This window comes from Nomascus leucogenys, chromosome 22a, assembly GCF_006542625.1.
Source record: "Nomascus leucogenys isolate Asia chromosome 22a, Asia_NLE_v1, whole genome shotgun sequence".
Taxonomy (NCBI): domain Eukaryota; kingdom Metazoa; phylum Chordata; class Mammalia; order Primates; family Hylobatidae; genus Nomascus; species Nomascus leucogenys.
Genome location: NC_044402.1, coordinates 63,331,074 through 63,358,878, shown reverse-complemented (window position 1 = coordinate 63,358,878; position 27,805 = coordinate 63,331,074). Strand labels below are relative to the sequence as shown.

At 40.7% G+C, this 27,805-nt stretch overlaps 1 protein-coding gene across 1 annotated transcript in view; it reads right to left on the bottom strand.

The window, feature by feature from the left end:
- The window catches only part of PKHD1 (PKHD1 ciliary IPT domain containing fibrocystin/polyductin), a 475,332-nt gene that overhangs the window by 311,069 nt on the left and 136,458 nt on the right, over positions 1-27,805 (bottom strand). Inside the window, exon 36 of the mRNA XM_003254164.4 lies at positions 10,621-10,833. Within this exon, the coding sequence (XP_003254212.2) occupies positions 10,621-10,833 (213 nt within the window). The remainder of the gene's footprint in view (positions 1-10,620; positions 10,834-27,805) is intronic.

Genomic DNA, 27,805 nt, shown 5'->3' with positions numbered 1-27,805 from the left:
GAAAAACAGGACAGAATGTGTTAGCAGGAACCTAAATAGTGCCTAATAGCCATGCTAGAAATTTCAGACTTTACCTTAGAAACAATGGAAAGCCACTGAAGAGTTTTGAGCAGCAGCACAATATAAACAGATTTGTGTTTTTAGAAGATCAACTTGGCTCCAGGGCAAAGAATGAATTGGAAAGAACAAAAGTAGCAAATAGAAAATAAGTTTAAAAGTTTACCCAATAATCCAGGCGTAAGTTGAAGGTACCATAAACTAAGGTGACAGTAATGGAGATAGAGAGAAGGATATGGGCTCACGAGTTATCCAAGAATTAAAATCAACAAGACTTAGTGATGGACATGATAAGAGGAATGATAAAGGAGGTATCAAGAATGACAACCAGGTTTCTAGCTGAGAGATTAATGGAAAACAGTAAACACCATCCCATCCTTAGACTAATAATGGGACAACTTCACCAAATCAAAAGTGTAAACAAATAATAACAATGATAATAACTGACATTTATTGAGTACTTGCTCAACATCTGCCATTGTGATAAGTACATTACACGTTTTATTTCATTTAAACCATGTAACAAATATCATGAGAAATGTCTTAAAATAATGTCCATTTTATAGATGTGGGAACTGAAACACTGAGGAGTTTTTTCAAGGTCCACTAGCTAGTTCATGGTAGAGATGGGATTTGGACCACGCAGTCCACTTCAAGAGCCCAGGCTCCTCATACTTACTCAGAGGAAGATGAGTGAGTGAGTACTCTATGACGGAGCAAAGTCAAGCTCATCTAGAGAAGATGCAGAATGCCAGCAAAGATCCTCACAACCTAGCAGGAAAATGGAAACTATAGAAATTTTGAAAGGAAGAGATGAACCTTGGAGCTAGTTACTTTCCCTTGAGAAGCTTTGTGTCAAGATGAGAGGCTTGTAATCCTCGTGTGTCTAAAATATGATACAGAGTCAGTTATGAGGTTTGCTTTGGTGACCGTGATGGTTAATTTTGTGCATCAACTTGACTGGGCTATGGGGTACCCAGAACTTCAGCTAAATGTGAATTGTTCTTCGTGTGTGTGTGTGTGTGTGTGTGTGTGTGTGTAGGTATTTCTAATGTGATTAACATTTGAATCAGTAGACTAAGTAAAGATTACCTTCCTTAATGTAGATGAGCCTTATCCAATCAGCTGAAGGCCTGAATAGAACAAAAAGGCTGAGTATGAAGTAACTCGAACTGAGACATTGGTCTTATCTGTCTTCAAACTTAGACTGAACCATAGGCTCTTCTTGGATCTCCAGCTTGCTGGCTTTCCAACTAGAACTTACACCATTGGTCTTTCTGGTTCTTACGCCTTTGGACTTGGACTCTCTATCTACTTCTCTCTCTCTCTTTTTCTCTCCCTCCCTCTTTCTCTCTCCCTTCCTCTCTCTTTCTCTCTCTCTCGAATGGCTTATGACTCAAATGGGGCAAAAGTTAATCCTGAGGCTTTTGCTCAAGTTTTTCATTCACTTATTCAAGCAAATATTTTTTAAAGCATGAGTCCAGGCACTGTTCTAGGCAATGCAGATAATGAAAAAAAAAAAAAGGAAAGTGCTTGCCCTCATGATGTATATATTCTTCTGGGAGAGGTAATAAAATAAATATAAAAAAATGTGAAAAGTAAACTTTACGTAATACATTAAATAATGTTGAAAGCTAAGGAGAAAAAAAACAGAAGGAGCGATGTGAAACAGTGATGGGGAAATGTTGAAATTTGCTCAGAGGTTAAACAGCCATTGGGAAAGAGGCATTCCCTTTCATCTGGAGCCACAGGACAGCCATTTCTGCCTCCATGAGGGCAGAGTTTGACTGAAAATGAAGCCAACTGAGGGGAAAGCAGAACCAAGAGTCTCAGAGAAACAAAATCTTAATGATTTCATCGGAGCACCTGGACTCAGCTATGCCTCAAGTTTTTCCTTTTTGCCTCAAGTTTTTTCTTTTCAGTTATATGAGGCAATAAGTGCTCTTATTTTTTGTTTGAATTGGGTTTTCTGTCACTTGAAACCAAAAAAAGACCTGACTAATGGCAACACTTTCAAGTATATATAGAAACTTGAAGTACCTTACAATGTGTTTTCAAGTGGGGTTCCTGCTGTACTTGGATTATTGAATAGCTAGAAATCATTTCTAATTAGCAGTATACATGTACATGCAAACACCTAAAATTAAAAGACCTTAAAAACAGCATGTTCACTTAAATGTGTTTAAACAAGTTCCCTAAAGTGTGGTTTATACCATTAATTTAAGGAACCCTTTCTTAAAGACTGTTCCAAGGTTACTCTTGTCCAGATCAATGAGATTTTAGCAGACACATATCTGCCACTGTAAATAGAATGGTTATACAGTGTTTAGACTTTTTTGAAGTATTATTAGACAGAACAGAAAAAAAAACCTTATTTTTTGTTGGTGGTGTTGGTTATATTTTAGAGGACATAGAGCCAAGGGTCAATCTTCATCTGCTCAAAAGAGAGGACCACTCATCATTCACTGGCTGTCCTACCACGCTAGGGTTCCAAGTACGCCAAGACCATGCTCGCTGATGTTAACTCAACTATGTAATTATGATCTGCAACAACACGCCAGCTGACCAGAACCCCAACACTGAATTAAAGCTCATTTAAATTTAAGAGTAGAAAAAGCAATAAATACGTTTTTAATTTTCCTCATCCTCCTTTCTCCATTCTTCCCCTCTATTTAATCTTCCTTCCTTCCCAGTCCTAAATAAAAACCAACAAAACAAAGCCAAATAACAATGCAAAATGACAGTGGCTCTCCCCTTCAACACCACATCCCTCTAAGGCACCCTTTTTACATACATAGCAGGTTGTTGGATGGGACTTCTACTCCTCTAGAACCTACGAGGAGGACACATGCATGGGATCAGGAGATGATAAGCACCCCACATTATAGGGAAGCCACAGACAGGAAGAAAACATCTCCTTGGGGCTTATTAAAGAAAGCTAATCTAACTCTGCCACCTTTGCCATCCCTGGAGCAGAGTCCACTCCATCGTTTATGAATGACCAAAAACAAGGAGATTCAAAGGAATCCTGAGAGATGGGGATGAGCCATCAGCCTGGGTGAGCTAACCCTGGCCTTTCCTCCCCTTCCTATACAGCGAGGTATGAAACTACTTCTCTCTTATTAAGCAAAGAAAGAGGGCTGCATAAGTATCAATCATAGAGTGACCTGTAAGAAGGGGAGACTGGCTTCTTTTCCCAGGTGGAATGTCTGCATATGCAGCCTATTTGCTCAGCTGCTCATGCCTATCTAAGCAGGGGAAACAATTAGAGAAAGAGCAGAGCAGAGAAAGGGGTGATAAGTGGAACATCTTTCATGTGGATTTGTATCTGGATAGCTGAATTGTAGGGAAGATAGCTTGGCTTGAACCAACTTTCTAGGACTCCACCAAGACCAACCCCCAAGGTGGATGCTAAGGGATTGAAAACCCAGGTGGGGCTTCCACATTGAGAAACTGTGCAGTGGAAAGGTCTCCTACAAGACTCCAGTGATTTCATGCAGGCATCTTAGGAGGGAGACTCAAAAGTCAGCAATTATTATTCAGAGAGAGAGCAACACCCAACAGAGGATATAGGTGCACAGTTAAGTATTAAGCTTGTTAAACCTCTCACCTTACCTCTCCCACCTGCCCCAATACTGAGAACATGAAATAAGAAGGATTAGAGGAAGAGTGAGAGAGCAGACCCTATCATCCCAAGTACCTCAAGTTGAAGCTTTGTGGGTAAGGAAGGTAACATTAAATGAATAGGAGACTGAGCTTTTAAACTAGATTAATCAGGACTGGCATTTTCAATATCTGAAATCAACTGGAAAGCTATTGGTACCCAAGGTGTTGTTAAAGGACAAGAAAAAGGATCCATCAGAATACAGACGAAGGTAGTGACTAAAGAAGAATAAAATCCGTTCGAGTCAGACTTCTGTCTAGAAGGTTTGCATCTACCAAACATCCCTAAAAATGTGTCTCTTGCATTTGCTCAGTCCTGTGGCAAATGTACACACCACATCAGCTCAAGTTTCCCATGAAATCACAGGTAATATTTTGTGGTGATAAATGCAAGGGGAAAGCAGAGAACCTCTTCAATATTGAGGAAATCCACAGTTCATGGGAAGAAAGAAGAAAATCCATAGCATATACTAGAAAATGAGATTTCCTAAGACCTTGGGATAAAGCTTTTAAAATTTGGAGCAACACTGAGATTTAAAATTTGGGGTTCAATCACAGCAAAAGTTTTCAATAATATACATATATATTATTATATATATTATATTATATTATATATTATTATATATTATATTATATCATATATTATTATATATATTATATTATATATTATTATATATTATATTATATATTATTATATATTATATTATATTATATATTATTATATATTATATTATATATAATAAATACTTATTAATTATATAATATATACTATATACCATATATTATATATTATTCTATAATATATATTATGCTTATATATAATATCTATTATATTATTATATATTTATTATATAATAATATATTTATATATTATATATATCTTGTTTGATGGGATCCTTACTAGTAACTTAATGAGGATTTTTGTTTGCCTGATCTCACACACTTGTTTTATTCAGCCTAAATGCAGCCTAAATAACTGACATTAACTTTACATACTGAGTTTATACAACAGTATCGTACTATATTTGAATATTTCTGTCTATGAGTTTCAGTCACCTTGAGATTTCAGGCTGAACCAGAAGTCAAAGCCTAAGGTTTCAGCTCAGAAGACACCTATGGTTTTGTCTTCCCTGCATCTCTCCTTTCTGGATCTGGTTGCCATCCCCCCTTTTGGTGAACAGCTTCTCAAAATATACATGCACAAAAACACCCAAACATACACACGCATGCACAGTCATATACATACACACACACACACACACAAACACACATCCCACACCACCCTGGTCTCCCTGTTCAAGGCAGAGCTGCATCTCTTCACATGGCCTTGCATTCCTGGCCTTGACGGTTGGTAAAGAAGTGAAAAGGTGGCTTGAGCTTGGACAGTCACAGTGCACTTTCCCCCTGGGCACCATGTATAGTCCTTAGTCTGCTAGGTAACTCTAGCAGGACTTTGGGAGGCCTCCTCTAGTTATTTTTTGAAAAGAATACAGAGTTCCTTTCTTCGGTAGTAGAAAATCAAAGTCCACATGAAATCAAGAAGTCCCAATAACCATAGAGAAGAAGGCAATAAGGAGTAGGAGAGAGTGAAGTCAATATATGCAGAGACAGCCAGGGTAAGAGACTGAGGGGTGAGTCCTGTGGACATTCGGACCCCTGAAGACAGTCACGTCTAAGGCCACTGTCTTTCTCTCCATCCTGCGTTTTGATTACAAGAATTCATAAATCCTTGGTTCTAAGTTTGTTTCCAGTGGGCTTCTGTCCCCTAAAACCAAACAATTTCAGAGTAATAAAGCTACATATAAAAATGCCATGTCATAGCTCTGGTTTGTATCTAGCTCAAGGGAACGAGAGACAGAAGAAAAGGGAAGAGTCTTGGTCTAGAAGAAATAGGTAAGGAAAGGGGCAAGAGGAGACAGCATTGGAGACTACTAATCAGGTGACGAGACAGTGGAGATTTAAAAATATATTGTTGGATAAGAGGAACTGTTATGACATGAAAATGGGCGCTAGAAAGTTTCACCCTACATCAAAGAACAGACTTTATAGAAAATGTCCCAGAGCTAAATCAGTCTTGGGGAAACAGGAATCATGCAGACAGGCCCTGGACACCTCAAAAGGATCCATACACCACAGCTAAAAGAATGACCTAGTAAAGTTTTTTAATCACAATTTTAACAGTGGAACTCTTTCTTCTAGCAAACTGTTACTTTGAACACAAATATATAATAGATAAAAGCAATAAATCAATTACTTGAGCAATTTAAACCTTTATTACTTGACCTCCAATATTTATTGTTTAGGGAACCCCTAAATCCCCTCCAGGAAACATTTGGATTTTGTGGAGCGCAATGTGAAAACCATTGACCGGAAACACTCCCACACACGTGCCTGTTCCACGGACTTTATCCCATGCTTAAAGACAGCCTGATACTCTAGCAACTATGAAAATAGTGCACATCACACAGTACTCATAGAAACCATGGAATTTACATGCAGATACTTGGTACTTTTAGAAGGAAAACAAACCTTATCTAAGCTTGCTTATTTAGACCACTGCTTTTATTTATTCCTACCAAATTCTTATGTTCCTTGCAATTGCACTCGTGCTTTCTTCAATCATGCCCCACATACTGCCTTTTCTCAGGAATTTCCATGTATATTTAATGCCTATATCTTGTAATTTCTTGAAAAGGACAAAGACAGAAGTCCAGCCAAGGCCATGAGACTGTTTGTCTCCTAAGAAACTGTCAGCCAAATTTCTCAGGGAGGAACTGGAAATGAAGTGAGAGACATTGATAAATTTCCCTGCTGAACAATCAATAAAAGCTCCACCATCCTGCTCAGATTCCCACTGTGGAAGCAAGAGCCATAATTACATTGTCAAAAATTTAAGTTGCTGAGGCTGACAGCAACCCACTTGAAAAGTGACAAGTGATTGGCACTCAGTTTGGAGTGGGGAACCTGGATTGGCAGACAGAGTGATGAAGGCAAAAGGCAAGAGTGAAATTTCCTTATTGACTACAGCTACCCAAACCCCAGACTGCCACTCAAGAGGAATCCTAAGACCCTTTAGTCATATTAACGTATCAAAGCGAGCAGCTGACAGAAGTTACTAAACAATCTGAACTCCACCACCAACTCAGAACCTGTCTTCATCTACTCCCAAACAGAAACAGAAAAGATGGTGCTGTGCGAGGGTGTGTATGTGCAGGTGTGTGTATATGTGAGTGTATAAGGGTGTGGGACTTTTCCTACATTCAAAGAAATACATGAAACCTGCTTTCAACTCCATCTTGCCTTGTGACAGCTGAACACCAAAGCCTGTTTGCTTAGCGATTTTAATCTAAGATAAAAATCAGCTGGAGCAGAAGGGTTTCAAAGAGCAATAATAAAGATTGAGATGGAGGGAGAAGGTGGGAAAGTGATCGGACTGACATGCAGACCATTTGTCTACATGACCTGAGCTGGCGTTATATTAGAATCCATTCAGCATTGCTGCTGAATATTAGGAACCAAATGTCTGCCAAGGGCCTCATTTGCTGGGCAGTGCCCTGCTTCAGACTATACTGGGGCCCATGCAAATAGTTTCTAAGAAGGCTTTTGTAACCACACCCGGGAATGGTGGTTACCCACAGCTGAGAAGCAGCTGCACCAAGAGAGATTAAAATCTAAAGGTGTTGACTGGGTGGTGGGAAGAGAACAGAAGATGCCTGGGAATGTTGTTACCGCATGATCTCCAAGGTTAAAACCCTTCTGTTACTCTGATGAAAAGAGATAGACAAGAAAATTAATATGTGTTTTGTGCGCCCAACACTCTGGAACACTTCATGAGCAATAAGTTTATGAAGTGAGAACTGTGTTTTTCTGCTTTTTAAGGGATCTGTTGAAGGTCATAGCTGATCTGCGGCAGAACTGGGCCCATTTCTGATTCCAATTTGATTAACCACTAGAATCAGTGTTTCTCTGAGTGTAGTCAATGGGCCACCTGAGTCACATCACATGTACATTTCCAGGCCCAGAAATCTAGATTTACAAAAACCTCCCCCAAAAGGCTCTTCTGTGCGCCAAAGTTGGTGAATCTCCTCATTATGTTGTCCTGGGAAACTGAGTGAATGCTGGGTCATTAGGGACTTCCTGGGTGCAAAGCAGTGAATCAAGTTGCTCACTATTTTGCATACTTGATGGTGAAAGAAAATTAGCTTTTTCCTAAAGCCCCAGTGTCACCAGACCCACCTCTGGCCCTGGCAAAAGGCCAGTGAAATTATGTAATGACTTTAGCCATGATATACCACCATGCTGGAGGGGAAACTGTCTGAGACCTCAGGTGGTGAGGGAGAAGTGACAGGAGAGAATTGATGAGCTGCACGTGGGGCTGCGATTCTCTGACAGATACATCACGAAAGGAATCCCTGTCACCCAAATAGCTGAGCTCTTTTCTACATAATATTTCCTTCAAATGCGTGAGATGCTGCAGCATCACATCAGAGAGGAAATGGCTTGATCTTTGCCTGTGTTCAATGGGCAAGCTCTGTGATTCAGGTGAGATCCTAGTCAATTCTCTGTCCCAAATGCTTTGGGGAATGTTTAACCAGTTTTGAAAATGGCCTAATCTGGGAATATAGGAAAAGGGGGAGAGAGAGAGAGGAGGGAGAAGGAGAATAAAGGAGAGGGAGGGAGGAGAGGAAGGGAGGAAAAGGGAGAGAGAGAGAGAGAGGAGGGTGAAGGAGAATAAAGAAGAAAGAGGGAGAAGAGGAAGGCAGGAAGCAGGGAGAGAGAGGAGGGAGGAGAATAAAGGAGAGGGAGAGAGGAGAAAGAGGAAGGAGGAGATGGAAATGAGGAAAGCAGAGGGAGAGGAGGTCTCATTCTCAATATCCAGTAACATCAGATGGCTGGAGTAGCAACATTTTTTCTGAACTTTCAGAATTTTCAAAACATATTAGAGGCATCTACTTTGCTTGAATTGCCCCATACTGACTGTAAGCAATGGGACTAGGCATTTTCTTGACATTTGCTTAATCACAAAGGCTTACATGCACAACGTACATTTAAAATACAGGCACAAAAGGTATATTTATGAGTTATTTCATTGATTCTTCACAATAGAGCATGAGAATTAGATGAGCTTGGAATGAAAGAGGCAGAATAAAATAATTAGGAGAGTTTTCATTTTTCCTCATTTGAATTCCTATTTTCAGGAAGAGCTGTGCTATCTGCATCATACAGGACAGTGGCTCTCAAATCTGAGGATTCCTCCTAAGCCTGGGGTCCTCTGGATGATCTCTATGGGCTGGCTGAACCACAAATATACACCAACTTATTCCCCAGATGCATTTTTTTACTGGTAAAAAGCAGCATATTGGGTTGGTGGCTTAAGAGGCCATTGAGCTAGAGCAAACATTTGAAAACCATGGCTGACCTGGGAATAGATCCTGGTAGTTGCTTGCTGATGAAGATAGGAGGTAAAAAGGTCCCCTTGGAAGTTGATCATAGAATCAACATAGCAAGCATTTTGAATTTCTATCCAGTGAGTTATGGGGTATTTTTAACCTCACAAAATTTGATCCCCAGTGTCTAGCACACTGGGTAGCCCACAGTCAACACTTAAATGCTTGAGGAAAAGATCTTGCTTCCTTTCATAGTAAGCCAAAAGAGATACAAGCGGGCTTTTTGACAGACAATGATTGGGGCCTGTGGTCGGTATGAGACAGTCTGGACAGAGAAAAATGGCAGATTCCTCAGCACAGCTCCATGCCCTCATCTAGAGCAATTATCCTATGACAAGTGGATTATTTTGTGATGCCAATATAGAAATATCAATGTGTAAATGACGTTATGTTTTCTAGAGATTGAGTCACTATCTGGAGCTCACATTTTTGATCTGCCTTTGGCTCATGCTATGCAACCAAAAGCATATAAATACCCACTGAAATATGCTTACTCATTATTTTATACTGATATTTTACAGTTGATACTAAGGATTATCCTGGCACACCTGGTAATTTCCTGACTCTCAAGAGGGAAAAAAAATGTCCATTTTGCAAAGTGGAATTAGATGATCAGAAAGCAAATAAAGTTAGGGCGGAAACACACTGTAGCCTAATCTATTTTCTCCTAGGAATCCTTAAACACCCCACCTATCTGTAAGAGGATTCTAAGTAGAACTGTAATTAAACCCTGCTCATGGGGTAGGGGGTTTGGGGAGACAGGAAGAGGTTCAACAACTAAATGAGGTTGTCTGTATTTGATTTGGGATACCAGGCTACTGCATGTTGAGAGACATCAGTACATGCTAAGTAATTGTATCAGTCAGTTTTCACTAGGCTATGCTGCAATTACAAATGCAAATCTCAGTGGCTTATGAGAAAGGCTTATTTCTCACTCACATACATGAGAGCAGTAGGTCAGCTGCAGCACTGCTCCATGTCATCTTCGTTCAGCTTCTAAGCAGAAGGAACTGCCCCTATCTGGGACAGGCTATTTTCAAGTGGCGGGAAGAAAACGAAATGGCTAAAGCATCCTAACAGGTCTTAAAACCTTCACTTGGCCATGCAGTCCCCCATTTCTGCTCACATTCCACTGACCAAAGCAAGTATAAGTCTGCTCTTGCAAAGGGGCCAGGAAGTATGGTCCACCCACAAGGAGGCACTGAAAGTCACCTAACAGTGGGTGGAAGTATACACAATCCTCTTACAGAAAGGGGAGCAAATAATTGGGAACTGTAGTGTACTCTGCCACAGGAATCATAACAGTTTTACTTGTTATTTAAGGAAATAGTGCCATGCTCTAGCTGACCTGGTTGGTTCAGCAACTATAGTCAAGGACTTTTAAACAGTTTTATCAGTTTCCACTGCTAGACACAGCTCTACTTCATTTCCTCTGATCAATTGCCTCACTCACCGTGCAGAGAAAGAGTTCCATTCCTCACAGCCAGGAACTTGACTCCATAGGGAAAGAAGGGAGTTGAGTAGGAACTCCCGTAGAGTGTGATCTGAGCTCTGCCTTGGAAGGGCTTGTCTTCGGATCCAATCCGGAGCTCTCCACCGTCAGAAACAAGGATGGCGTGCGCCCTGAGCTCAATGGGTCCTGGGGCCATGAAAATCAGCTTGCCCCCTAATGGACAAAGGGAAAATTGTCAGTCCCTGGGAGGATAAGGCTTACCGTTTTGTCAGTTTCAATGCCTGATGAAATCCCCTTCATTTAAATACTTCTCCTGGAATGTAGACTTATTTTATCATGCTCTCTCTTGTAGAAGCACAGTAGGGTAGACCAGACATTCAGGAGTGGAAGCACTATTATTTAGCCAGTTTAGGTTAGCTATTACTATTCTATGCTGCTTTATTTATTACATTTTCATGACAATAATCTAAATGTCCAGCAATTTAGGAATGGTTAAATAATGTATGAGAAGACCACCAACTTTACCATTTAACAATAGATAAAATTAAGAAAAAAAACTGGGACATATACAAGAAATAGGGCTAGAAGATGATGTGCCAAAACTGTAAGAATTATAGTAAAAGGAAATGTAACCAGGGCTAACATTGTGGCATTTGTAGCATTTTAGCTGACCAGCATCCATTATACTTTCTTTTGTTAACAGACCCTAATTTCCTTGAGGTATTGCTCTGCCCCATTGACTAGAGCTGAGTGGAACCGTCAAGCAAGACATCTTATCCTACCATGGCCAGAGTCACATACTCGGGCTTTAAGAGAAATACGGAGCAAAAGGGAAGAGAGGTAGCAAATGTTTAGATCTCAGTTCCAGTGGTGGCATTCTAAGGAGCCTGGGAAGAACACCTGCTTCTGAGACGCCCACCTGCCCATCTCCCTACCTGCCCCACCGCCCGCCACTTGCATCAAATGCTTTGATTCCTATGTATTTCTGTCCCTGATTTTTCAGACTGTTTTCCACTGATTAGTAGGTTACCCAATACCTTCCCAATAAATTCCATTTTTAAAAGAAAAGTTGGGTTCTCTTATTGGCAACCAGATAACCTTAACTGATACATATACCATTTTGCTCTGATGTCCAAATTTTCAGTAACACAAGAATATTGGTTTATAATAGAATTATTTTGCATTGTGAGATTAAATAATTTAAAAATTAAAAAGATATTTTCACTTTTATAATATCTTTCTTTAAAAGGCTTTAGAATATTTACATTTTACATAGAATTTTCTCAATAATGTCAAAATAATTAAAGCATCCCATATGAATAAACACTTTAACCTCAATAAGCTATTTAGTCCATCTTTCTCCTGCAAGTGGTTTACAAAAACACCAGACTAGCCTCTTCCATCCTGTAACAAAGTAGTCAGAGTTGTATCTTTATATCAGACACACCAGAGGTCCTCTTTTCTAAATCCAACAATAGTTTCCCATCTCACTCAGAATAGAAGTCAAAGTCCTTACATTGGGCTACAAAAGGTCCCTCATGATTTGCTACCCAACCTCCAATACCTCTCTAATATCATTTTCTAAAGCTCACCTGTTCACACATATGCTCCAAACATATTGGCCTGCCTGTTAGTTCTCAAACAGGCCTCAGGGCATAAGCTCTTCCCTCTGGAAAGTTCTTCTGATATTCCCATGAATATCATGAATAAGAATTATCAGAAATTTCGGAAATATCTAGAATGTTATTGGAATTATCAGAATGTTCTGATATTCCCATGGCTCACTCTCCTTTGTTGCTATTCAAATGTTAACTTCTCACCGAGGCCTTCTCTCTCCAGTCTATATAAAATAGCACACCCTAGCCCCTTGCCTAAATGTCTTTTTCTTCGTAATACTTGATATCAGGCATATTATATATTTACAGGTTTATTTTCTGCCCTCTCCCCACCAGAATACATGCTTCCTGAGGGGAATTATCTGTTTTGTTCACTTCTAAATTATTGGTGTCTAGAAAAGTGGCTGGTAGGTAGTTGGCACTCAATACACAATTAATAGTTGAGTGAATGAATGAATGGACATATCTTTTTGGAGATTCTGATTTAAGTGCCTCTATTTCCTTATATACAAACACACACACACTCTCCCATTTTCTCAGAAAGGATGTTGTTCTTACACTTAATCTATAAGCCCACATAGTGTCTCAATGAGCAAAGGGGGGGCAAAGGAAGTAGAGAGAGCAAAGTATCAGAAATGTCTCAAAAGGCAGATTCTACTATAATAAGAAGAGTCTTGTGAGAGGCAGTGGAGGGCAAAGACTCTTTGGATTTATGACTACATTAGCAGATAGAGTGCCAAGTTATTGAGTTTTTGTTGCTTTCCAGAAATCACAGCTGGAAGTAGTTAAACATGCACTGGAGAAATGAGAGGGAGAGAGGAAAAAGGCAAAAATGACTTTAGTCATTATCATGTAAACCAAAAATAAAATTTTAAGCCCCCCCAAACCAACTGAATTGACCCCTCCTCTTAGGCAAGGGCATTCCAAAGTTAAACTGTAAAATTAGTTCAGGCCATGATGGGGAGTGTCAGAGATGCCTCATTATACCCTCCTCCCTTTGGAATTCAGACATAAGTAACCAGCATTAATATTAAAACAGAGACATTAAGACTGACAAAATAGACTGTAGCAATAAGACACCAAATTCCAACCTGACTCTAGTATATAGCACCACATGACAGATAGCCGGCCCTGAAAGAAACTGAAGTATTTTACCCCAAAAGATATTAAATGGCCCTGCAAAACTGTCTCTTGTGGGGAAAACTACATTCTGTAGAAAATTCCCTTCCTTTTCTGCATCTTTATCCTGAGCCAGGAGAGTGCTAACTAAGAGTCTGGAACTGTTTTAGATCTGCTAGAAACATTTACAGTCTATTCTCTCTGAAGCCTGCTACCTGGAGGCTTCATCTGCATAATAAGAACCTTGGGCTCCACAACCACTTATCTTAACCCAGACACTCCCTTCTGTGGATTCCAGGTCTTTGGGTAAGTTAATAAGTTAACTCTTTCAACCAATTGCCAATCAGAAAATCTTTGAATCCATCTATGACCTGGAAGCCCCCGCTGCTACTTGTCTAACCTTTCCAGACCAAACCAGTGTACATCTTATATGTATTGACTGATGTCTTACGTCTCCCTAAAACATATAAAACCAAGCTGTAGCCAGACCATCTTGGGTACATGTACTTAGGACCTCTTAAGACTGTGCCCCAGGCCATGGTCACTCAAATTTGGCTCAGAATTAATCCCTCCTACAAATATTTTACAGAGTTTGACTCTTTTCATTGAATTTTTTACCTCCATCTTAGTGCAGAGACAGTGATCAATAAATGTTTGACTCAATAGTCAAATATGGAGGCCACTTCTTCCCTAACTTCTCTTCAGCTTTCCTCAGCTCCTTTCCTCAAGCCTTCTTTTCTTCAATTCTAAAGCCCAAGCCATATGCCATCAGTAATAGTCATGGGATGTATACTTGGACCAGACCCCTTCAAGGGCCTTTTCTTTCAGCCACAATTTAGAATGACACACCCCGCACAGGTATCCAGTTTCTCCACCTGTAAAATGGGCACGGTAAGAATTTCACCCTCAGAAGATTAAGGTGAGATTTATTGAAATAATTCTTACAGATCCATGGTCTGGAGTCTGACACCTATTCAACCCTTAATGCAATGGTCTCTGTGGCTATCATCACACTCACCATCTTTGCTTCCTCCATTATTGCTATGAAACCATCCTCGCAAAGATTCTGACAGTGAGAAAAATCTAACATGGCTTACTCCATCTTGCTCCTAGCCTCACAGGCTGGCTGGCTTCACTCATTCCTAGGTGTAAGCCAAGCTAACTATGGGAGGAACTTAGTTTATAGTCTAACCTTAAACAAGGATGATAATAGCCCTTCCCAAAATTAAACTACCTTTGTAAAACTAATGAAAGGCCACAAGGCTAGGATTATAAGAGGTGCCAAAATTCTGCTAATATGTTTAGCATATTTAAATGATTACTAGCCATTGTTCGAGAGGTCACAAGATTTGCAACTCTTTCAAATACTCCAATAGATAACATCACTATTTTAGAAACTGTCAGGCCTCTGAGCCCAAGCTAAGCCATCATATCCCCTGTGATCTGCATGTATACATCCAGATGACCTGAAGTAACTGAAGAATCACAAAATCAGTGATATTTAAATGGCCTGTTCCTGCCTTAACTGATGACATTCCACCACAAAAGAAGTGAAAATGGCTGGTCCTTGCCTGACTGATGACATTAACTTGTGAAATTCTTTCTCCTGGCTCATCCTGGCTCAAAAAGCTCCCCCACTGATCACCCTGTGACCCCCACTCCTGCCCACCAGAGAACAACCCCCCTTTTTCCTTTACCTACCCAAATCTTATAAGACAGCCCCACCCCTATCTCCCTTCACTGACTCTCTTTTCGGACTCAGCCCGCCTGCACCCAGGTGAAATAAACAGCCTTGTTGCTCACACAAAGCCTGTTTGGTGGTCTCTTCACACGGACGCGAGTGAAATTTTGGTGCCGTGACTCAGATCAGGGGACCTCCCTTGGGAGATTAATCCCCTGTCCTCCTGCCAGGCTAAGCCAGGTCCCAATTCTTCCTCAGCCTCTGCTCCCCCACCCTATAATCCTTTTATCACCTCCCTCATCACACCCAGTCGGGCTTACAGTTTCGTTCCGCGACTAGCCCTCCGCCACCTGCCCAGCAATTTCCTCTTAAAAAGGTGGCTGGAGCTAAAGGCATAGTCAAGGTTAATGCTCCTTTTTCTCCTTTTTTCTCCTTTTTCTCCTTTTTCTCCTTTTTTCTCCTTTTTCTCCTTTTTTCTCCTTTTTTCTCCTTTTTTCTCCTTTTTCCGACCTCTCCCAAAATCAGTTAGCATTTAGGCTCTTTTTCATCAAATATGAAAAACCCAGCCCAGTTCATGGTTCGTTCAGCAGCAACCCTGAGATGCTTTACAGCCCTAGACCCTAAAAGGTCAAAAGGTCGTCTTATTCTCAATATACATTTTATTACCCAATCCACTCCTGACATTAAATAAAACTCCAAAAATTAAATTCTGGCCCTCAAACCCCACAACAGGACTTAATTAACCTTGCCTTCAAGGTGTACTATAATGGAGTAGAGGCAGCCAAGTAGCAATGTATTTCTGAGTTGCAATTCCTTGCCTCCACTGTGAGACAAACCCCAGCCACATCTCCAGCACACAAGAACTCCAAACGCCTAAACCGCAGCTGCCAGGGTTTCCTCCAGAACCTCCTCCCCCAGGAGCTTACTACAGGTGCTGGAAATCTGGCCACTGGGCCAAGGAATCCCCACAGCCCGGGATTCTTCCTAGGCCATGCCCCGTCTATGTGGGACCCCACTGAAAATCAGACTGTTCAACTCACCTGGAAGACACTTCCAGAGCCCCTGGAACTCTGGCCCAAGGCTCTCTGACTGACTCCTTCCCAGATCTTCTTGGCTTAGCAGCTGAAGACTGATACTGCCCAATCGCCTTGGAAGCCTACAGGACCATCACAGATGCTCTGGGTAACTCTCACAGTGGAAGGTAAGTCCATTGCCTTCTTAATCAATACGGAGGCTACCCACTCCACATTACCTTCTTTTCAAGGGCCTGTTTCCCTTGCCTCCATAACTGTGGTGAGTATTGACGGCCAGGCTTCCAAACCTCTTAAAAGTGCCAACTTAGACAACATTCTTTTATGCACTCCTTTTTAGTTATCCCCACCTGCCCAGTTCCCTTATTAGGCCGAGACATTTTAACTAAATTATCTGCTTCCTTCACTGTTCCTAGACTACAGCCACACCTCATTGCCGCCCTTTTCCCCAGTTCAAAGCCTCCTTCGCATCCTCCTCTTGTATGTCCCCACCTTAACCCACAAGTATAAGACACCTCTACTCCCTCCTTGGTGACTGATCATGCACCCCTTACCATGCCATTAAAACCTAATCACCCTCACCCCACTCAATGCCAATATCCCATCCCACAGCACACTTTAAAAGGATTAAAGCCTGTAATCACTCGCCTGTTACAGCATGGCCTTTTAAAGCCTATAAACTCTCCTTACAATTCCCCCATTTTGCCTGTCCTAAAACCAGACAACGCTTACAGGTTAGTTCAGGATCTGTGCCTTATCAACCAAATTGTTTTGCCTATCCGCCCCATAGTGCCAAACCCATATACTCTCCTGTCCTCAATACCTCCCTCCACAACCCATTATTCTGTTCTGCATCACCAACATGCTTTCTTTACTATTCCTTTGCACCCTTCATCCCAGCCTCTCTTTGCTTTCACTTGGACTGACCCTGACACCCACCAGGCTCAGCAAATTACCTGGGCTGTACTGCCAAAAGGCTTCACAGACAGCTCCCATTACTTCAGTCAAGCCCAAATTTCTTCCTCATCTGTTACCTATCTCGGTGTAATTCTCATAAAAACACACGTGCTTTCCCTGCTGATTGTGTCCAACTGATCTCTCAAACCCCAACACCTTCTACAAAACAGCTCCTTTCCTTCCTAGGCATGGTTGGATACTTTCGACTTTAGATACCTAGTTTTGCCATCCTAACAAAGCCATTATATAAACTCACAAAAGGAAACCCAGCTGACCCCATAGATCCTAAATCCTTTCCCCACCCCTCTTTCCGTTCCTTGAAGACAGCTTTAGAGATTGCCCCCACTCTAGCTCTCCCTGACTCATCCCAATCCTTTTCATTACCCACAGCCGAAGTGCAGAGCTGTGCAGTCAGAATTCTTACACAAGAACCAGGACCATGCCCTGTAGCCTTTTTATCCAAACAACTTGACCTTACTGTTTTGCCTAGCCCTCAAGTCTGCGTGCAGCGGCCACTGCTGCCCTAATACTTTTAGAGGCCCTTAAAATCGCAAACTATGCTCAACTCACTCTCTATAGTTCTCGTAACTTCCCAAATCTATTTTCTTCCTCACACCTGACACATATACTTTCTGCTCCCTGGCTCCTTCAGCTGTACTCACTCTTTGTTGAGTCTCCCACAATTACCACCGTTCCTGGCCCGGACTTCAATCCGGCCTCCCACATTATTCCTGATACCACACCTGACCCCCATGACTGTATCTCTCTGATCCACCTGACATTCACCCGTATTTCCTTCTTTTCTGTTCCTCACCCTGATCACACTTGGTTTATTGATGGCAGTTCCGCCAGGCCTAATCGCCACACACCAGCAAAGGCAGGCTATGCTATAGAACAAGCCACTAGCCTGCCTCTTAGAACCTCTCATTTCCTTTCCATCGTAGAAATCCATCCTCAAGGAAATAACTTCTCAGTGTTCCATCTGCTATTCTACTACTCCTCAGGGATTATTCAGGCCCCCTCCACTCCCTACACATCAAGCTCGGGGATTTGCCCCTGCCCAGAACTGGCAAATTGGCTTTATTCAACATGCCCCAAGTCAGGAAACTAAAATACCTCTTGGTCTAGGTAGACACTTTCACTGGATAGGTAGAGGCCTTTCCCACAGAGTCTAAGAAGGCCACCACGGTCATTTCTTCCCTTCTGTCAGACATAATTCCTCAGTTTGGCCTTCCCACCTCTATAGGGTCCTATAACAGACCGGCCTTTATTAGTCAAATCACCCAAGCAGTTTCTCAGGCTCTTAGTATTCAGTGAACTAATAGTCTTTTAAAAACACACCTCACCAAGTTCAGCCACCAACTTAAAAAGGACTGGACATTACTTTTACCACTTGCCCTTCTCAGAATTCAGGCCTGTCCTCGGAATGCTACAAGGTACAGCCCATTTGAGCTCCTGTATATACGCTCCTTTTTATTAGGCCCCAGTCTCATTCCAGACACCAGACCAACTTGGACTGCACCCCCTCCCAAAAAAAAAAAAAACTCATCATCCCTACTCTCTTCTGTCTAGTCATACTCCTATTCACCGTTCTCAACTACTCATAAATGCCCTGCTCTTGTTTACACTGCCAGTTTACACTGTTTCTCCAAGCCATCACAGCTGATATCTCCGGGTGCTAACCCCAAACCACCATTCTCAACTCCCTCTTAAACTAAATAAATAATCTTTGCTGGCAGGGCTATGCTGAACCTCCTTAAGCACTCTCTAGTTAGATGTCCTGGGTCCTCCCAATTCTTAATCCTTTAATACCTGCTTTTCTCCTTGTCTTATTCCATTCTTTTTTCAATTCATACAAAACCATATCCAGGCCATCACCAATCATTCTATATGACAAATGTTTCTTCTAACAACCCCACAATATCACCCCTTACCACAAAATCTTCCTTCAGCTTAATCTCTCCCACTGTAGGTTCCTATGCCGCCCCTAATCCCGCTCAAAGCAGCCCTGAGAAACGTCGCCCATTATCTCTCCATACCACCCCCAAAAATTTTCGCCGTCCCAACACTTCAACACTATTATGTTTTATTTTTCTTATTAATATAAGAAGACAAGAATGTCAGGCCTCTGAGCCCAAGCTAAGCCATCATATCCCCTGTGACCTGCACTTATACATCCAGGTGGCCTGAAGTAACTGAAGAGTCACAAAAGAAGTGATATTTAAATGGCCTGTTCCTGCCTTAACTGATGACATTCCACCACAAAAGAAGTGAAAATGGCCGGTCCTTGCCTAACTGATGACATCACCTTGTGAAATTCCCTTCTCCTGGCTCATCCTGGCTCAAAAAGCTCCCCCACTGAGCACCCTGTGACCCCCACTCCTACCCGCCAGAGAACAACCCCCCTTTTTCCTTTACCTACCCAAATCTTATAAAACGGCCCCACCCCTATCTCCCTTCACTGACTCTCTTTTCGGACTCAGCCGGCCTGCACCCAGGTGAAATAAACAGCCTTGTTCTCACACAAAGCCTGTTTGGTGGTCTCTTCACACGGACGCCAGTGAAAAAACTAAGATTGGTCTTTTGAGATTTTTTTTTAGGCTTTTGTATTTCTGACCACCAGCTGACTTCACTCAGAATCATGACCCAAGACTCAACCAGTGCTGTGGCCCTTACCTAAAGACAGACTCAGTACACAAGGACTGTTTTCCATACCCCTATGATTTCGTCCCCAACAAATCAATATTCCCCATACCCTAGTCCCCTGCCCAACAAACTATCCTTGAAAACCCCTAACCTCTGAGCCTCCAGGGAGATTGATTTGGCTAATAACCCCATCCCCCAAATGGTGTGGATGGCCTTGCATCAGTTAAATGCTTCCTTTATTGCAATGCCATGGTTTTGACAAATTGATTTTGTCTGTGCAACTGGCAGGAAGAACCCACCAGGTGATTAGATCTACAACCTGCTCAATTTCTACAAGTGCCCTACTGCTTGAGCACTGCGAGACCATCTGCATCCAACATCTCTCTGTTACTGGTCCTTTTGAAATATTTTGTCATATACAATATTTCATACTCTAAGGTAAAGCAGCAAGGTCAGTCTACAGGCTCCATGCCAGAGCAGTACCACACTGCTTACCAGACTTCCAAAGGATTCCCTAACAATTTTGACTTTTTTCCTTTCATTGTCATTACATAGAAATGCAGTAATAATCACGAATCCCAGTGTGAGCAAGAAGGAAGAAATATGACCTGTGCTACAGGTCAAATTTTATGTTAACTAAAATTTTTCCCTCACAGCCACATGTCATTAACATTCTAAATAATTATATTCAACTGGTAGAACATGGATTTGTATGACAGGACTGCCACATTGTAAATAGTCAGGAAATCTAAACTGACCTTGATGAGCAAGTGGTGAAGGCAGGGAACAAAATCAAGGTTCCTGTCCTGAGTCTGCTACTGACCTCTGAATGAGCCTCAGTAAGTCCCATACAATTGCTGGGCCTCAGATTACTCAGGTCTCAAATCTCTCCTACTCAGTGCCTATCAATGGCTGTGGTTTCATCCGCAAAGTGGAAGGTAGAATCATGGGTTCCTTTTAACTCTAGAACACTTGACGTCTACATCTTTATGAATGCAGTCAGATGTGCATGGGACACTGATGGAGGCACAAGGCTCATGTTTTCCCGACACTGCTTATGCTGTAGTAATCACTGAATTTCCTTTTCTACAAGATATGAGATGCACAGTCAGGAATTCATATAAGACTACAGTGAAAACAAGAAAGCTAACATTTATTCAGCACCTATCATGTGCCAAAATCTGTAGATATATTGTCTGAAATGAACTTCAAAACCAGTCTGTGAGATCAAGATCACATTCTTTATTTCACAGAGCAGATTGTGGCTAAGAGGCATTCATACCTATTCCGGCCCAGAATAGACAGAACCAAGCTAGAACTCAGGCCTACCCAACCAGAAGGCTCAGATCCTATCCATTTCCACAAACCTTCCCCAGTAGCTCTCAATTCACTAGGGTTGTTCTCATAGTTACATTTAAGGAAAAACATGTGTGAACCTAAGAAAGTTTGCCTATGGCTTGTTTATACATGATTTATTTTAATTTTGTTAATGAAGATATACCTTGTCTTATTCCAAAAAGGATTTGAAACAGATTACAAGGATTAGTGGGTAAATATATAAACCTGGGCTTTGTCCCTTTTACCATGAAGCAAAATATTAAATACACTGCAACAAATCGGTAGAAATTTTGAAACATCATTTACTGACCGGAACTAATAATGATGCTAATGAAGGGAGAAAAACTCATCCTAAAGAAAATGAATTATTTGTGTTGTCAGGAATGTTATAAACAGGACTAATTAATTAATATGAACATCATTAACTCCTGCTAAAAAGCATCCCTGCCCCGCTTTATTAGTGGCAAATATAAGAAAATCTAGGTACATTTAGAAGAAAGTTTGATGAGGAATTCAGCTATTTTTGCCTGAAATAATTAGATAAATGAAACCGTCTTTGTGCAAAAGAAGATAAAGTTTATACTTAATCTATCTCTGTGCCAAGGCACCAAGATTTTCATCCTCACACTTTATTAGTTTAAAATAAATATACAGTGGGCCGCTTTAAAGGATAGTTACTTGAGTATGGGAGGGCTGTGGGAGGACTTTATTCTATACTTTATAGAGCTTGACCCCATTTCTAAATGCTGAAATAAAGAGCAGGGCTGAAATCAGCCTTTGGCTGTGACCCTTAAATTGCTTGTTATGACTTTCATGAAAGCTGACTATGTCCCACAAGTAACCTTGGGTAATTTTATAAAAATCAATCAACCATCATTATTGTTACTTCCCTCTAAAATAAATAAATCAACACAACTTTTTACATGTAATCACCTCTTTCCATTAAACATCTCTTTTGTTTCTTTTAAAGGGAAGTAAAAGAGACTTTTAGCAGCTAGCTAATGTTTGCAAAGTACATCAAAATCTGTTTTTGGCTAACCCAACAATTAGTCATCCACTATAATAACCACAAAATAATTTGTTGGTTTTTTTTAAGAAAACAAATACACAATTCTATTTTCCCCCTTACAGAAAAAAATAAGATATAAATATTGTACCATACAATACTAGTCTTCAAAAGAGTGGCTATACCTACTATCTTCAACTCTTTTTCATGACTGTCTTTTGAACCCTCCCTGGTCAGGCCTTTACCTGACGAACCTGCAAAACTGCTCCTGTCAAGGCCACATATGGCAACCACATTGGTGAATCTAAGGCTCAATGCTCAGTCCTCACCCTTCCCGAGTGACCAGCAGCATTTGACACATTTGGTCACTTCTTTCCTAAAATTCCCTCTCCTCACTTGCCCAGCCTGTTTGTTTTTCTTTCTTTCATTTTCTCATCTCTATTTTAAAAATCCAATGTTTCTATACTTCTATCAAATTTTCATCATGTGCTATATTCTATATATTGTATTGAATCTCTAAAGAAAACCTCATAAAATGCAAAAGTGCTAGTAACTCATAAAAGAACAGAAGAATAAACTCTTCTATTTAGAACGTTTGTCTTTCCTTCACCTGGTATCTAATTTCATGTCCTCATTTTTAGCAAATCCTAAGAAAGCTCCCTATTGACTCAATGACAGTGAGCACATGGGACTTTTCTAATTAAGTAGGTTGGGTATAAACCCACCTGGTTTTCCTCTTAATTCTTAGGCATCCCCTTCTCAGCCTCTTCTGCCTGATTCCTCCTGATCATCCCAACCACTGACATTTGGTGGGTCCCAAGCCTCAGCCCTCTAAACACATTTCTTATCAGTCTCTGTAGACCATGCCAGTTGTCCCATCTTGTCTTAAGGTTTTAAACACCATCGCACACTAATTGTCAATGACTCCCAAATTTACATCTCCAAGCTTGTGCCCTCAGCTCAAGATTCACATACCCAACTGCCTACTCAACATCTCTACTTGGATGTCTCATAGTTTCTCAACTATGAGTATCCATGAACTCCTTTTCTTGTCTTGCCCCACAGATCTTCCCTCAGTCCTTCCCATTCCATGATTGGTAACTTTATCCTTGCAATTGCTAAGTCTGAAAACCATAGAGTTAACTTTCACTGTCTCTCACTCCATAATCAATACTTCAGGAAATTTTATGCATTCCACCTTCAAAACATCCCCTATAACCCAACCACTTACCACCTCCACATCTACTTCTGGGGTGAAAGTCACTCTCATCTCACCCATGGATTATTGTAATAGCATCTTAACTCAGCTCCCTGTTTCTGCCCTTATCCTCTACCTCAGGGTTAATTCTCAAAACAACACTCAGTGTTGTCATTGCTTCTTTTCATGTAAACCGTATCATGTTACCTCTCTGCCAAAATTCTTCAATGGCTCCCATTATATTTAGAGTCAAAGCCTATCAATCCCTACAGCATTGGTTCTCTCTGGCCCAATCTGCCTCTGCTCTCCCCCTTGTTCCAATACTCTTTTTTGCTCCCTTGCCTCACAACCTTTGCTCTCGCTGTGTGCCAATATCCCCAACCACCACCTCCAATGTGTATTCCCTATCCACCTCTCCTGCTGCATTTTTCTCCATGGTACTAAGCAAATTTAACAAAAACTACAATTTGCTTATTTTGTTTATTGACTGTTTTCCTTCTAGAAGTAAACACCGTGAGAGCAAGATTTTGGCCTGTTTAGTTCACAGCCATAGTCCCTGTGCCTGGAATAGTGCCTGGAACATGGGGAATGTGTTAAGTGATCATTCAATACTTGTTGAATAATGAGGAGTTGAAATTATCAAAGTAAATGAAGTCTCCCAGGGAGGACATGTAGAGTAAGAACAGAAGAAAGATAACGTGGGTAAAGGGAGGGAAACAACTGTCAACCATCAACATTTAAAGGCTAGAATAAGAAAAGGAAGTAGCAAGATTCGTGAAAGTGGATCAAAGAATTAGGTGAATTAGAAGGATCATAAGGTTGTAGAGACACAGGCTCAAGAAAGAGCCTTAAGAACTGTTAAAGAGGTAGATGAGTGTGTCAAACCCTTAATGCCATTTTTAGGAAGATCACGAGAGAAAGGGTGCACAGCCAGCATGTACAGAGTTAGGATGTGAATGTCAGGTGATAAAATAAACCCAGGGAGAGTGATTCTATTTTTAAACAGAGGAAAAATGAGAGGTAAATGGAGGCAAGACCAGGGAGGGATCTGAGAACCCCAATTCATTAGATTAATCTGTATCACCAAGCTAGATAATTCATCTACTCAAAGCTTGAACTATCTAAATTTTTAGATGTAAACTAATTTTCTTGCCTACATTGATTAACCCCCAATTCACCATCTTTTCTTAAAAAATTTAGCAGCCTATATCTTCTGGCCTTTCAATTATTAGATAGTTAAATGGATAGTCGAGGAAGCCTGTGGAATTCCCTTTCCCTGGAGAAAAGGAATCATCCATTCAAGATGGACAGATCCTGCTCTCCCTGGGTAAGGAGAGCTGGCTGAGTGATCTGGGCAGGGTTGGAGTATATCCCTGTACCCTACTGCACTGTGCTGCTCTGGGAGCAGGAGCCGGGAGAAGGTGAGGAAGAGGAGGAAAGAAGAGCATTTAGAGAAGGCACCCACAGCCCAAAGAAACCTGCATTGTGACAGGGATGCACACAGCTTCCTTTGTTGGCAAGATCCGGATTAGACTTGTGCCTGATCCACTGGAGCAGAGCCTGGGAAGCCTTCGAGGTGGGCTTGTCCCCGGCCAGAGAGGCGGAAAATCAATTTGGCTGGCAAACGAGAGCCCCCAAGAGCTTAGTCCACGCTCCATAATCCTATCCACTAGCAGCTCAGGAAATAGATGCCTGAGCCCTCACATATTCATGGGGGATGTGAGGCATAAATCAGGCTTTAAGGATTGGGGGCAAAGGGAATGGACTCTCTGGCTGGCTACTAATTAATCAAGCACAGAATACCTAAACCTAGCAACCTGGGATGGAGCCACACACACACAGAAGCAGAGGCTGCTGCTGCTGCTGTTTTTCCCATTTTTCAAAATTTCAATTAAAATAGATATCAGAAGAAATTTTCCCCTTTAGCTGATACTGCTTATGCATCCCCCTGTTCTTCCTTTAATTAAAAAACATGCTTATTGCAATACTTGCCAGAATCACTTTAACGGTATTTTAATTGTAATGTCTCTGCCTGATTAAAAAAAGAAAATATGAACTAGAAAGTGTTTGCAAAAATGTTCACAGGATGCAGGAAAAGAATCAGACACCTCCCCAGAATGGATGCCACATACTAATTCCTTAATTGGCCTGGTACTGCAGTCAAATGGGCAATATAGAGAAAAAATAATAATATATATATATATGAAATAAAATAACTGACTCAGAGCCACAAACAATAGCAGTTGGGAGAAACCGTTTTCATCAACTCAGATTTCCCTGGCAGGGTAGAGACCTGTGCATCCAACTAAAAATGCTATGCTCAAGATAAGCCCATTCAATGTGGCCAGCCAAGTTTCCACTGTTCTTTGCTAAAGGTCTCATGGCCTTTGGGAAATGAGGAGTTGGGCCAGGCTAATTGGCTTCTAGTCCTCACAATTCTATAGCGTTCCTTTTATTGTTTTAGGCTAGTAGTTCTCAAACTTGAACATGCGTCAGAATCACTTGGATGTCTTAAAACACAGACTAATGGGCCTCATTCCCAGAGTAGGTTTACTGCAGAGCTCGCAAATTTATAGTTTGTATAAGTTACCAGGTGATGCCAGTGCTGCTGACTGGGGGCTACACTTTGAGGATCACTACTATCAGTAAATTAAGTGATTGTTCTAGGTGTCCACAGGCTGGTGATGTTTGGTATCATCTGAAACAGGCTGAGAAAATACAAGCCTGGAATTATAGAATCATTCCCTTTTACCATTAGTTTCCAGCTCCTCTGCTAGGTACCGAAATAAAAATGTAAAATAGAGTCTCCAGTTCCTGAAGGTCACGGTGAAGTTGAATTGCTCCTCCGGGTGAATGGAAATGTGTTGGTTTTAGTGAATTGTCCCACTTTAGAGATGACTATAAGAGAATATAAAGACTATGACTCAGCTCTTTACTTTTTCTACAAAATATGAAACTCATCAAGGTAACCTTATAACTGTATTAACTCTATACTAATTACAGAGTGTAAACATATCTGTGGGAGACAAACTATACAGAAATATTTAAAGGAACTCAAACACTAAGTATAAGTAAATGCCTTTGTTATTATAGCTACTGTGATCAATTACTACCTAACTAAACTTTGATTTCCTTTCTACATCCAGAAAACCATGATTTATTTTATCAACAAAGCTTCTGGCATTTAAGTGCTCAAGGACTTCAACTGTTCCATGGCTTTCTAAAAAGTCACTTAAAATCTCAAGAAGAAAGCTATTTCTAAAGAGAAATAGAAAAGACAAAAAAAAAATTGTCTTTTTCCCAAGGTCTGTACCAAGCATGTAAAAATCCCCCTAGCTACTAAGTTCATTCAGATAATCTTCCTCTTTCTCTTTATCAAAGTTCAATTAGCACAGACCCAATCTCATTTTTGACCAGCCTGCAATTTGATACACTTCTCTAAGCAACCTATTTTTTCAAAAGGTTCCAAATATAATTATTCTCTGAATATTATAAAAATGATTTGGTTATAGCATAATAGTATTCGAAATAAAAGCTAACAATACTTTTCTTATAGTATTTATTAATTTTAGAAATGAGAATACAGTACTTCCTACCTTTACCTGACCACAGGAATATTGAATAGAAACTATAATAATGAAATGCTCAGTCTCCAACATATTTTTACCTACACAAGAATCCCAAATACAAAAGTACTTCAGATTTCCAGCTCCACTTCCAGTCCAGGATGAATAGGATATAGGGATCATTAATGAACAAATGAGATGGAGAGGTAAAGACAGACCACGTCCTGCATGACCCTATAAGCCATATTAAGTTTGGACTTGAACTTACAGGCTAATGGAAAGCCAATGAAAGGTTTTAAGTAAGGAAGCTTGAAACATTTATCTTTCATTACTGAAAATATTATAGCTTCTCTGCTAGGAAGGGACTGGTCCCTTTCAGTAGCATTTTTCATGTTACAATATCCAAGTTGTCAAGACATAAAACTGTAAATTGTTTAATATCTATCTATCTGTCTGTCTGCCCATCTATTGAAAGCATGTCCTTTCTCATAGCAATGGCTTATCTTTCATTTAAGGCTAATCAAGTGTGTCTGGGACTGTTCTCTGGAGGTAAATAATGTAAGTCATTGTCTGATTGGAAAAATAAGGGGTTTCAGAGCCAAGTGTCCCCCACATTAAAAAGCCTTTGTCTCTGATCTCCTGATACACAAATAGTAAATAAAATTGGTCACTGTCTGGACTAATCCTCTAACATTTGAGGGTACCAGGAAGGACTCTGATTATAGAGAAATTCTCAACAAACATGAATCTGCCTCTTCAGGTCCAAAACTCATTTATTAGCTTATTCATTCAGCAATTATTTGAGTACCTGTTTCATGCCTGGAGATAAAATGGTGCTGGCAATACAAAGGTGAGCAAAAACAGATCTGGCTCCTCCTTTCTTCAGCTTACAGCCTAGACCTTTATAAGCCTCCAAAAAGGTAGAGGGAAGAAAAAATACACTTTGATATTCTATTTGTAAAGAATTAATATAAAAATAATTCAAGTTTTTTTTTTTTTTGAGACGGAGACTCGCTGTCACCTAGGC